The 14,378-nt window shown below is 31.0% G+C and overlaps 1 protein-coding gene across 1 annotated transcript; it reads left to right on the forward strand.

The window, feature by feature from the left end:
* Nucleotides 1-10,746: 10,746 nt before the first annotated feature.
* Nucleotides 10,747-13,584, forward strand: LOC125819414 (amino acid transporter AVT1I-like). The gene is made up of 3 exons (XM_049498847.1): nt 10,747-10,864; nt 11,524-12,131; nt 13,078-13,584. The coding sequence occupies exons 1-3, from the start codon at nt 10,747-10,749 to the stop codon at nt 13,582-13,584; spliced, it is 1,233 nt and encodes a 410-aa protein (XP_049354804.1).
* Nucleotides 13,585-14,378: the final 794 nt, after the last annotated feature.

Below are 14,378 nucleotides of genomic sequence, written 5' to 3' on the forward strand. Positions count from 1 at the left end.
AAATTTATTTTTTTTTTAAAAATATATTTCATAAAATTGTGTATGAGAAGTGCTTGGAGGAATTGAGAATTGGAGTATTATTGGTACTAGAAAGAAGAAATAATTAGACATTGAGAATTGGACAATATAAAAAGACAATTCACAAGACTACTTTAGACTAAAGTCATATTTTTATATTTTCTTTTTAGTCTCATGGTCAAAAAGTTACACCTGCATTATCATCTTATATCGTTCAATCAAGGGAAAAAGACATAAAATACCCCTATAATTGCATGAAAAGTCATTTACACACCAATAATTATAAACATATTTTACTTGATCTGTGCGTGTTTGTAGCTTAATTTTTTTTCTTCTTCTTGTCATACAGGTTTTATTTGTGTGCTTTATATAAAGCACCATAACCTATGGATCAATGGCAACAATGGGGTACTTAATGTATGGACAAAATTTAATGTCACAAATAAAATTAAATCTCCCTATCGGAAAAATTAGTTTGAAAATCGCGATATATACGATACTCGTTAATCCAATAACAAAGTATGCTCTTGTCGTCTCTCCAATTGTAACAACTATTGAAGATAAATTACCTTTACGAAAGAGTAAATTTATCGTGAGCTACTTCATTAGAACATTTTTTGTCATCAGCGCGGTCATTGTGGCATTAACCGTTCCATTTTTTGGATATGCCATGACATTTACAGGCGCGCTTTTGAACGTTACCGTGTCGATATTTTTACCATGCATATGCTACCTCAAGATCAAGAAGTCTTCATATTTGGAAGTTATGTTTATTGGGATGATTTTGGTTTCTGGTTCTTCAATTGCCATATCTGAAACTTACACTTCTTTGGAAAGCATAATTAGTCATGTCTAAAGGTGACAAATGAACGGTTTGGACAAAATTTGAATGGGTTAGAATGAACTGAATCAATGGGTCGTTGCTCAATCCTGTCCTAAGTTTATTTTGACTATAATAAGCTGAGTCAAGATGGGCTAAATAATGATTTGTAGCCCAAACCACTCGATCAACTTGACCCCACCATTTTTTTTTTTTGGAAATATCAATAAATATTATAAACTAAATATTCCCAAACCAATCAAACATTGTGTGCACAAATTCAATTAGGGAACCAATTTGCATAACTTCTATTTTCTGCTAAGCAAGTTAAATTCAAAGCCTAGTGACTTCACCGTTATAGTGGGTAAAGTTCAGTTACTTTAATGTGATAATCAATAAATTTGTGACTTTACTATCAAGGAACATACAAAAGAAAGGAAGACAAAACAAATACTATAGGAAGCATTACAAAACATTTAAGAAAAAGAAACCGTAAGAACAACAAAATAACGTTATGAAAAGCAAGTACACATACAATATAGAGAACACAAGTACTGATAGCTAGCTAGCACTGTTTAGAGTTGATAATGACAAAAATAGCAGATAGTAACAGAACAAAAACTACAACAAAACAATATACTAATCGAGGTACAAGAAACAACAGAGTAACATACCAATGAGTTGCTTGCTAATTTCTCTATTTCTCCTTCATTTTCTTTTCCTATTTCCATGTATGCAATTCTCAAAATCTGATGTAGAACACAACAATTAATCTACTAATTAGTCTCTAATTAACACCACAAATGTTTGAAAATATTAATTTGTAAAGAAGAAAGTATTAACACCCAAATAATCTTCAATAATCATACCTTAAAGTTGACAAAATGGGACAAAAGCAGTTGAAATAATTACTTGGCCAAAGACAAACTTGAAAGGCCAAAGAAGAGTTAAAAAATTACCCTAGTACTCCCCCGTCCACAGTTAATTGTCATATTGCGCTTTTAGAAAGTCAATTTTTAATTTGCATATCAATATGATGAAAAAATACATCATAAAATGTTAGTCAAAGTTGTTTGACTCTAAAAAAAGAAACCATAACAATTAAAAGTGGACGAAGGAAATAATTTATATAAATTATTATTTCTGAACATGATAGTATCACATAGCACTTTTTTTATTTTCAAATATTTGACCTTTTAATTTATATATTACGTGAAAATTATTATAAATTATAATAAATTAATAATTTAAAAATGGAAAAAGTAGATAATTTTTTTTTACCTCATTTAACTCTCGAAATCCGAATATTATCACAGGATGGAGGCAGTAGTACACATTATCATCTTAGTCTTTGTAAATTAATTGTCATCTTCAAGTCTCTGTAATCAATTGTGGAAAATATAATATTTTACACTCCACTTGTTTTGAGATTATTACTTATAAAAAAATTCTTTTTTTTTTGGTTTGTAAACTTCCCTATCTGATTCCAATTGGATGTTCTTTTTGGGCGTGCTCGGTAGGGAAAGAAAATATTATTCTAAAAATATTTGTGTATAAGGCGTGAGAGTTGAGTGGTGGGTGTGTGGGGCTACGCGAGTGAGGGTGATGATGAGATGTGTTGAGAGTGGAAAGAACACATTAAATGAGTGTCACTTGTATAATTTTATTTTTTTTAAAAGTCATTAAGTTGTCCCAACTCATTCTCCTTATGTATCGCAGACATTCGATGCTTATTGCATGACACATAAATTTTAAAAGGTGTTTAGATGATGATTTTGTAAGTTAATGTCATGTTAAAAGCCTATATTAAATACTTAACGTAATAAAGTATTAGTGTGTAAATGACTTTTCATGCAATTATAGGGGTATTTTATGCCCTTTTCCCTTGATTAAACAATATAAGATGATAATGTGTAACTTTTGACCATGAGACTAAAACGAAAATATATAAAAAAAAAGACTTTAATCTAAAGTAGTCTTGTGAATTGTCTTTTTATATTGCCCATTTCTCAATGTCTAATTATTTCTTCTTTCTAGCACCAATAATACTCCAATTTTCAATTCCTTTAACCACTTCTCATACACAATTTTTTTAAAAATGAGTTTTTGATTTATAAAAATAAAGAAAATGACTTTTCTAATAATATCGGAGAAATAAGTTTTACAAGCGACATTCTAAAACACTACTTATTTTGAAATGGAGGGAGTAACACCTCACTGCTTAAACCAAATAGGAATCATAAAATTGTATGTTTTGACTTTTAAATGGGCTTGTCTTTAACTTTTGTCCTTTAACAATCAAATTTATACCCAACAAGATATAATTTTTTTACCAATTGAAATCATATCCTGACATAATTTATAAAGTATTATGATACGATAATATAAGCTTATCCAACTAAATAAAGAGAAATGGTCAAAAATGCCCTTAAACTATATAAAATAAATAAAAATGCCCTCCGTTTATGATTTGGTCCAAAAATGCCCTTGCCGTCAATACTTCAGTCCATAAATGCCCTTATTGTTATTAAATAGATCAACAATGCCCATTTTCAAGATAAATATATTATTGATTTTCTTTTTAACACATTCTTTTTCTAATAATATTTTTTAAAATTAGCAAATATTTATCCTACTTCAACTCAGAAAAAAATAAAAAATAAAAATATTTCTTGTTTTATTATAATTATTTTTTATCGTTATATAAATAAAAATTAATAATAGATATACTTTGATCTTTATCGTCCATCAAAAGGGTACATGAAGTTATTCTATTTTAATTGATAACATGAGATTAAACAAGGGGATAGTACCATGCATGATCCCTCCGCCAGAGTTTCTAGATTGCAGAGGTTTGAAAATGACGGAGGGAGAGCTTTTGCCTTCGTCTGAATGATTACGTACTTCAAATGAACGAGCATACCGATTTCATTCAGCAAAGAATCTGTCAATGTTATACCGATTTCCTTTCTAGATTTTATATAACAAAAGTCATGCACAAGATCATGAATTTTGCAAATAGAATCTTTCAACTCAGACATCCATATATCTTCGTCCTTTGGATAACTTGCAAGGCAAACCAAACACGGCTTTACGTGATCTGACAAATGGTCATAACAAATCCCACTTTTGGAAGGTAAAGCATTCCCTACCAAAGGTGACTTCATAACTCAAGACTTGAACTCGAGACCTTTGATTAAAGATAAAAAAATACTTACCAGTCATAGATGTTTAGTATTTCAAACTCATATCGCTTTCAACAGAATCACTTCCATGGATAACATTCCTGCACAATTACAAACATTTGATAGGGTAAACATACTAGATTTACTTGGTCATCTCAAATAGCATCAATAGTACATAAGAGGGAAACACCTTTTTTTCCAAGATAAGATGCAGATTGAAGAACCTGAAATGGAACTTTATGTTTTTCTAGATAGATTATAGAACAGTTGCAGATATCAAATCGAACTATTTCTTGGCAACTTGGACAACTTATAACGATGTTTGTCCCACATATCACTAGGAAGATCGGGATAAAAGAAAATGTGAACTTGGCACGAATGATATTTTGTGATGCAGTATTCAGCATCTAGTTCTCTTAGAATTTCTGTTCTTGTTAAGGAAAAGATCTACGCTTTCAATGAACAATAATAACAGTATAATCCCACAAATGAAGTCTGGGAAGGGTAGAATATACGCAGATCTTACCCTTACCTTGATAGGTAGAGAGGCAATTTTCGATAGATCCTTAGCTCAAGGAAAGCAAAAACATAACATTTATGAAGACATAAGCAGAGTAACAACAACATGATAGTAAGAAAATAGAGGCATAAGAGACGAGTAGTAATAGAAAACTAAGAATGAGATATACAGAAATAGTATCAGTGAAATCATGAAGATTTTAAGCTTGGTTTGAACATGATATGATATAAAGTATGACATGTAGTTTGAAATCATGAAGATTTTAAAATTTCAAACAAAATTTTAACTTCAAATTATTTGATTTCACATCATTTGTCCAAAATTATCCTAAATCTCTTCATAGTTAACCTCGTGATGGTCAATGTGGATGATGCTGAGATAGTTGGGATCCCTAACTAGACGCATGTATTGGTTTGTACTCGTAGGAACAAAACAATCTTGTTAGGAGAGTCATTTCTAAAATAGACCATACAAAATTGTGAAAATTCAAATTAAATTGGACTCCAATATGAATATCAAAAGAGAAATTTTAAAAAAAGGACTCATACATGAGAAAAAGCCAGAGTTGGAGTTATATTGATTCACTTTGTGTAACATTCGACAATTTGAAGTGGCTTTGAAGAAGCTTGAAATTTGGAAATAGTCATTTTTGGAAAAATTTAAAATCTGGAAATTTGGCAGTCCAGAATCTGGAAAAAATTTGGCTAAGTTCAAAAATCTGGAAATTTGGCTAAGTGTGGAAATCAGTGAGTTTTTGGCCAACTTTGAGCAGTCGTAACTCCTAGATCAGGATGAGTTAGGAGTAGTTCCAGTTATGGTTTCGAAGCTTGTGGAACGATCTTTCCAACGCCACCGATTTTGCTCGATTCCGAGTTCGTATGAGCGAGTTATGATCTTTGAAAGTTGGGCAGTTGGCAGGGAGTCCGTTCCGGAAATTTAAGGGCATTTTAGTCTTTTCACAAATCATTTCTTTTGAGCTTATATTGTTATACCAAGCTCCTTTTTATGATTTGAGAAGAGATTGGATTTGTTGTTGAAGTTGTTGAAGTTGTTAGTTGTTGTTGATGTTGTTAGTTGTGTTGTTGAAGTTATTGTTGGTTGTGGGACAGGATTGGGCTGTGTATTTGAGTTGTGATCTATTGTATGTTGAGAGATTGATGATCCTTAGTGTTGGTTGGTTCATACCCCCACACACCAACTCGTTTTTAATTCCAAGAGAAGATTTATTTGTTGTTGAAGTTGTAGTGGTGTTGTGTTGAAGTTCTTGCTGATTTAGTACAGATTTCTGGCTGTGATTTTTGAGTTGAATCTATTGTATAATAAGGGTCTTTATGATTCTAAGTGTGGCTGCTGAACCTTTGAAGTTAAGAGGGTTAGAGTTGGCAACATGAAGGAGAAAATGCAGGCTGCTTTCAGGGAAACAAGTTTGCGTTGCGGCTGTGTTCCCTCTGCGAACAAAATCTGCCCTGTTTCCAGAATTTAAATTTGTAATTCCTCTTAAGTTTAGCTGTCCAAAAATGTTCCTAAACATCATGGGGTCCTTCCAAACACAAATCATTACCCTTGAATTCATAATTCCAATTTAAGGAGAGTAAAGTTAGAAGTCAAGTGAAGTTAGTTTCCAATTCAAGTGAAGTTAGTTTCCAAGTCAAGTCGAGTTAGAAGTCAAGTGAAATTAGAAGTCAAGCTTAGAAGTTAAGAAGTTAGTTCAAGCAAGTCCTCCAATCTTTTCAAGAGTCTTTATAGAACGTTTTAACTTCATTCTAAGGCTCAAGTTGCAAGTCAAGTAAAGAGTAAAGAGTCAAGAGTTTAAAGTTGAGTTCATTTCTCAAAGTTATTAGGGAACTATGTATTCCCAAAGAAGTTTTAAAGAAATGTCTTTACATTTAAACAAGGTTGGAAACTGAGATTTCCAAAAAAGAGCCTTCGGGCTAGTTTTTGAGTAATTATCTCATATCAGCAGGAATAAATATGTTTTCAAAACATAAGAGCCAGTACATTTTTGGGAGTAGTATCGAGCACCGAATTGGGGGAGCGTTCAAAGAACCCACAGCCCCCATAGAACCATGTTAGCCACCATGGGTAGAAAAGGATCATACTTTTTAGATGAATCCTTTTCATATTAGACTAGTGGATCCATTAGGCAGTTCAGGTCTTATACCTTTGGCCGGGTATAAGATGCTCTGGCAGCGTGAGGTCGATCGCTGTATCATCACTATAGCTCTTATGTGATGGTTGTCGGTTAGAGAAGCTCCCACAGCAGTTATTGTATTTTCATACACAGAGATTATTGTATTTTTATATACATCAGTTCATTGTATTTCTATATACATTTCAGGCTTATTGTATCTTTGTATACACACAGAGTTTATAGCATGTTTTAAATAGTCTTTCTTTATATCGCACTTGTTTTAAATTGCCTTATATTGAAAGAAGTCAGTCAGGTTGAGTTGAGTTGAGCTAGGTAAGCTATTCAGTTTCTTCCAGATTTCCTTCTAGCCTTTGTTGCTTAGTTTTCCAGCTTGCATACTCGTAAATTCCATGTACTGATGCCAGTTGGCCTGCATCGTTTGATGATGCAGATTCAGGTACCCCGGATCAGCATCCTGCACGTCGTTGATCCAGCTGAGCACTCCAGAGTCAGTGGTGAGCCTCCTTGCATTCCGGAGGACTCAATTATTTTGTGTTCTTAGTTTTTGTTTTATTAGGATGTTGCGGGGTTTGTCCCAACATCCATCTCAGTATTTTAGAGGCTTCATAGACAGACAGTCAGTCAGTTAGTTTTGAGTCTCTTATCTATATATATATATGTAAATATTCTATTTTGAGATTCGAGTTGCCTTTATGGCCATATTTTATAAGTTAAGTTGTTTTGTAATATTGCATTGCATCGAGTTATTCTGTTGAGGTTTCCGCTGAGTTAAGAAAGCCAGGCCAAGGGTTCGCTTGGGGCCAGAAATGGTCTCCGGGTGCCGGTCCCGCCCAGGGTGTAGGCTCGGGGCGTGACACTTTGTATCAGTATATCAATTTGTTCTAATATAAAGTGAACATACATAACAAATATAAAGCGAATTGATTAACTGTATCGCAAGTTTTTAAAGTAAAACTACTACTACATTTGATAATTAGCCAAATTATTGTTGTGATTGATAATTAAGACAAAAAGTACCATTATTTTCGAAATTTTGTCTAATTTTATTTTCAAGTTCTTGTTGAGCCTAAAATGAAATTGGGTTGATCAATCAAGCATTGGGCCTAAAGTATTACCAAATGATGGATCAAACCAAATAAGTGTTCTGCTTTATGCTTAACGGAGTAACTGATAAATACTCATGCATTCTTGTTAAATACAAAGTCATTCCTCGATCGTTGATTTTGGAGGGTCACTTGTCCAACATATATTCAGAGAAGTCAACATTGTAACTTGATATTTTATCTAAATATGATTATTCTAATATCGTTAATACTATATATCCCATCATGTATTAGTTATAGCGCGTCGATAAAAATAAAATGAGAAGTTTAAAATTAAATTCAAATGTCATATTCTATATTGTCTTCTAGTCACACGACTTTTAGTGTCCCTCTCACGTGGGGGTACTTTGAGATTGTTCCCAATCAACCAAGATTTTGAAATACAAAGAAGTAAATAACTAGAAATAAAATGAATATAATCATTTAATAAAACAATATATATACAGTATATATATAACAATTAATTACTTGTACATAGAAGATAATTAAATCCAAAGGTCATATTCTATAAATATTCACCTTTTTAGGACCACTAATGTATTAGTCAAGGAATAATGACTAACATTTGGCTAAATTTTTTTACAGTAAAGATTCTAGGAATTTTGGTTTGTATCAAACAGCAAATTAATTAAACCAAAAAAATTATCATTGTCCTTCACGTTGGGACACCGATAAAAAAACAAAAACAAAAAATGTCCACCAAATCAATCATATAGTAAGACATTATAGTCAAAGGAAAAATTTGCATTCTCTACAAATTATTATATTATATAAAAAACCTAGCTCGTTGAATTTGCGAAATGATTTTTTCCTATATATTCCAATATTAATTAAGAATAGCAAAAAAAGTAGATTCGTATATAAATTTAAAATATTTTGAGGATAATATTCTCAATGTAAATTAAATGAAAACACTATATAAAACACCAAAAAATAGAGAAGAGGATTAGAATGAGATAGAAAAATATTATTGCCCCTTTTGTGTCTATTGTTGCTTCTAAATCGACATTTAGCACCACAAGTTGATTAATCTGTGATGAGTATCGATCGATTCAATTTTAAATTTTAATTTATCAGTTTGTAGACATGCTAAGATATTATAGAACCATCAAGTATTGACTTATCAGGTATTGGTTTATTGGTTATTGTTCGTTATCGATTTAACGTTTAAGATTTGACACAAGAAAAAATAATCATTGAAAATCACTTAGAAACCAAGTGAACCATGCAAATGAGTTGACAAATATTGCATATTTCTCACCAGTAAAAACTAACACATTGTAGAATATCGAGAGTTTGAGATAGCTAGAAATAAAAGTATAAACAAAACTTTAAGTCAAGAACTTTATATATCGAATGGTACAAATATAATTTATTAATTTACTATCGGGTTATTGATTAATCTATTAAGAAAAAACCTCAAACCATTAAAAATATCGATAATCCGATAATTAAAAAAATATAAACTGTTACCTAAACCGATAAATCAATAAAATTTCATATCCAATTAACGTTGCTTAATAAAGTGGAAGAGCCAGAGTCAAGTTTCATGTCCAACAAATTGCTTTATGTAAAATAATATTTTAGTTTTTGTACTAGATAGAATCCATTCTTGTTTATTATTAATTAAAAGTTTAGAATTCTAGTACTATAAGATACTCATATAATAAAGATTCGTGCAAAAACGTGTGGATTGATATATTCCAAAATTAACAAAAAAAATATTTCCCATACAAATTGAGACTTTAATTAATTTAGTATAAATGAGGTTTGATTCTAAAGGACATTTCAATGGATGCAAACTATTTTTTAAAATTATAGTAGTAAGTGTATGCATGTGCAAATCGAGTCATGGATAACTTTTATTTATATATTAGCAAATATTTCAACATCCCTCTCCTTATTGTCAAGTGGTTGAGCGCCCCCTCGCAGAACGCCATCACCTACATCTTTATGAGTTTGAGAATCTAGCTTTTTATTGATTGAGTTGTGAATTAATAACTAATAGCATATAGATAGAATATTTTTATTCTAGACATATTTGCCAAAACCCAATAGACATATTTGCCAAAACCCAATAACAAATTGCTTGATGAAAAAGAATATTTTTATTTTTGTACTAGATAGAATCCATTCTTGTTTATTATTAAAAGTTTAGTATTGTAGTACTATAATATACTCATTATAATAAAGATTCGTGCAAAAACGTGTGAATTGATATATTCCAAAATTAACAAAACATAAAATAAAATCCCATATAAATGGAGACTTTAGTTTAGTATAAATGAGGTTTGATTCTAACGGACATTTTTAATGGATGCAAACTATTTTTTAAAATTAAAGTAGTAAGTGTATGCATGTGCAAATTGAGTTATTATTTTAATGAAAAACATAGATTAACTATTATTTACATATTAGATTTAAATGTTTCAATACAAAAGTCGAATAGTAAAAACAATTGATAGAAAATTACCTAATAAAAAATAAGGAGAAGAAAATAATAAAAGAGATTAAAAGGTATCCTAGAATTATCAACGATTAAGCTATTACCATTAATAAATCACTGTTGAAAATCATTTTTAATGTAGTGTATGTTCCGCTCCTTGATTAAACTAATAAACTATTCAATCTTTTTTTACTTGTGCAAGTCTATTCGATAAAAAAAATCTTCCAATAATAGCCTTATTTGAATTATCCTTTTTCGATCCATATCAACATTTCGTATAGAAGAATATGATGAAATAGGGATTGAACACCTCTCTCTAGATAAAAAGCAGAACGCCATCACTGTATCTCTATGAGTTTGAGAATCTAGCTTTTTAGTTATTGAGTTTTAATTTGAATTAATAACTAAAAACATATAGATAGAATATTTTTATTCTAGACAAATTTGCCAAAACCCAATATACAAACTAGCATTTTGATGTTAATTTTGGCACTCAAAAAATATGGAATCCCATAGTGTGGAGAGAATTGAGACTCAAAATCAGATTCCACAAATTATGGAGCCTAGTAAAGGAACCTCTTTCTTTAGAACATGTTTCAATGGTATTAATGCATTATTAGGTAAACAACTCATTATTTGTTGTTGTTTTCAAGACACATCCAAAAGTAGAAATAAGTGATCATAATCACTTAGCTTATCGAAGATATGATCCAAAAAAGGAGAATATGAAGGTCGTGAATTAAAGTAAAAAGTTATAAGTCAAGTAGTCGTGCTGTGTAGTTTTCCTTATAAGTGGTATTAGTATTTTCTCCTCCTAATTTCTTATAATGGTTAGTTTTACGTATTATTTCCTTTGTTTCAGTTACTGTATTATTTGTTGGTGCTACTGGTATACTCTTTTCTTTCTTATTTTGTTATTCTTTACTTGAGCCGAGGGTCTATCGAAAACAACCTCTCTATCTTCATAGGATACGGATAAGGCTGCGTATATATACCAAATACCCTCTCCAGACCCCACTTATGAGATTTCACTAAATATGTTGTTGTATTGTACTACTTTAATTGAAGTTATATGCACCAACAGAGTAAATGTTTTTTTACGTTATTAGTATTGTTCATCCTGTTATAACGAGTTACTTGTTATTATTTCTATCATCTTACCTATGCTTATGATCACATAGATAAATCTATCTGTAATCACCTTATAAGTGACCTGACTGTATAAATATTCAATAACTCAATACATAAAACTTGAACTCTTTTTTTCTCTTTCATATAGGTATTGGAATAATATCAGTACCCTATGCACTTTCACAAGGAGGATGGTTATGTTTGATGGTACTTTTTTTAGTAGCAATTATATGTTGTTACACAGGAATACTTTTACAAAAATGCATGAGTGTTTCACCATCAATCAATACATATCCTGATATTGGTGAATTTGCTTTTGGTAACAAAGGAAGAATCTTGATATCAATTTTCTTATATCTTGAACTATACTTTGTTGCAATTGAGTTCCTCATATTAGAAGGTGACAATTTGCATAAATTATTCCCAAATGCAAAAATTCATTTTGGTTGTGTTAAAATTGTTGGAAGGGAAGTATTTGTTTTGTTAGATGCTATTGTAATATTGCCAACAACATGGTTGAAAAGTTTAGGTTTATTGGCTTATGTTTCTATTGGTGGAGTTTTGGCTTCAATTGTTTTGGTTTTTTCAATATTTTGGGTTGGTGCAATTGATGGTATTGGATTTGAAGAAAAAGGTGTGATTTGGAGATGGGATGGATTGATAAGTGCAATAAGTATGTATACATTTTGTTATTGTGGTCATGCTGTTTTCCCAACAATATGCAATTCCATGAAGGATAGGAGCCAATTTCCCAAGGTGATAATATCTTATTGATAAACATGTATTACTTTAGTTTCAGTTTACGTGGTACTTTTTGGGCATAATACATAAATGTGTCCTTTAACTTGGCCTCATTTTACGTTTATGTCCTTCAACTTTGGGTATGCACAAGCAGACACTTAAACTTGTATAAAGTTGAACAAGTAGACACATGAGTCCTACATGTACATGGCATTATACATGTAGGATAAAAAAAAATGACATGTGGGATGCCATGTAGGACAAGTGTGTCTATTTGTTCAACTTTATACAAATTTAAGTGTCTATTTGTGCACACCAAAAGTTGAAGGGCATAAATGTGATTTGAAGCCAAGTTAAAGGGCATATTTATGTGTTATGCCTACTTTTTGACTAGACATAAATCTTAAGAAAGAAGGAAATAATTTTTTAGAAAGTTGTGGTTGTATATCATTTCATGAAGGGCGTAAAAGGAAATTTAAAGTTATGTTATTTTCTGTTATAGAAAAATCGATGACAGAAAAATTAAAAATTATATAAAAGTATGTCATAAAATGAGATGGAGGAAATAGTACTCCCGTGCCACATAGAAAGTGCTTCAACACTTGGAAGTCAGAGAGAAGTACTCCAACCACATAAATAGACAAAACAATACAGAGACATACAGAAAGACACAAAAATATACGGAACAGAAAACTTAGCGTGAGATTCAAAAACTTTTCAATTTATAAATAAAATATTTTTGTTCAATATTTGAATGTATATGAAGCTGGCAGATGACATTTCAATTTATAAATAATCATGTCTAACTATAAAAAAATGACATTTCATATTTTCACATACTAAATTATAAATACCTTTGCTACAGCCTACATGTCATATTACACCAATAATTATAAACATATTTTATTTGATCATCGTATATATAACTTAAATCTTTTTTTTTTCTTTTTTTGGCAAACAGGTTTTATTTGTGTGCTTTATATTAAGCACTATAACCTATGGATCAATGGCAACTATGGGATACTTAATGTATGGACAAAATTTAATGTCACAAATAACATTAAATCTCCCTACCGGGAAAATTAGTTCAAAAATCGCGATATATACGACATTCGTTAATCCAATAACAAAGTATGCTCTTGTTGTCTCTCCAATTGCAACGGCTATTGAAGATAAATTACCTTTACGAAAGAGTAAATTTATCATAAGCTACTTCATCAGAACATTTTTAGTCATCAGCACTGCCATTGTGGCATTAACCGTTCCATTCTTTGGATATGTCATGACATTTACAGGCGCTCTTTTGGGTGTTACCGTGTCGATATTGTTACCATGCCTATGCTACGTCAAGATCAAGAGGCCTTCATATTTGGAAGTTATGTTTATTGGGATGATTTTGGTTTTTGGTTCTTCAATTGCCATATCTGGAACTTACACTTCTTTGAAAAACATTATTAGTCATGTCTAGAGGCGACCGATGAATGGTTTATACATAATTTGGATGGATCAGAATAAACTGAATCAATGGGTCGTTGCTCAATCATGTCCTAAGTTTATTTGGACTATAATGAGCCGAGTCAAGATGGGCTAAATAATGATTTGTTGCCCAAACCACTCAACTTGACCCCACTTTTTTTTTTTGAAATATTAATAAATATTATAAACCAATATTCCCAAACCAATCAAATATTATGTGCACATATTCAATTAGGGAATCAATTTGCATAACTTCTATTTTCTGCTAAGCAAGTAAAATTCAAAGCCTAGTGACTTAACCGTTATAGTGGGTAAAGTTCAGTTACTTTAATGTGACAATCAATAAATTTGTGACTTTACTACCAATGAACATACAAAAAAAAAAAAGGAAGACAAAACAAATACTATAGGAAACATTACAAAACATTCAAGAAAAAGAAACCGCAACAACAACTAACGTTATAAACCTATATATGTAAAAACTACAGTACATACTAGTCCTGAATCATTAATTATAAGTTGTAATTGAAACTTTGTGATACTAATTGAATTTCATGTCTAGTTATGCTCCCTTTTCATTCATTCATTCCCAAGTTGTCATTCTCAAAATACCCCTTCTACTAAGTAACTAAACATTCCAACTTCGAAAATGCACTTCTAGACACCTCAACTTGTCATCATTGTTTCTCGTGGACACCCAACGCTGACATATATAACACATATATTATGGAAGGTGTCTAAATAGTCATTTTGTAAGTTGGAGTGTTTAGTTAAGGTGTATTATAT

Source organism: Solanum verrucosum, unplaced genomic scaffold, assembly GCF_900185275.1.
Source record: "Solanum verrucosum unplaced genomic scaffold, falcon-dt-bn FXZP01000255.1, whole genome shotgun sequence".
Classification (NCBI taxonomy): domain Eukaryota; kingdom Viridiplantae; phylum Streptophyta; class Magnoliopsida; order Solanales; family Solanaceae; genus Solanum; species Solanum verrucosum.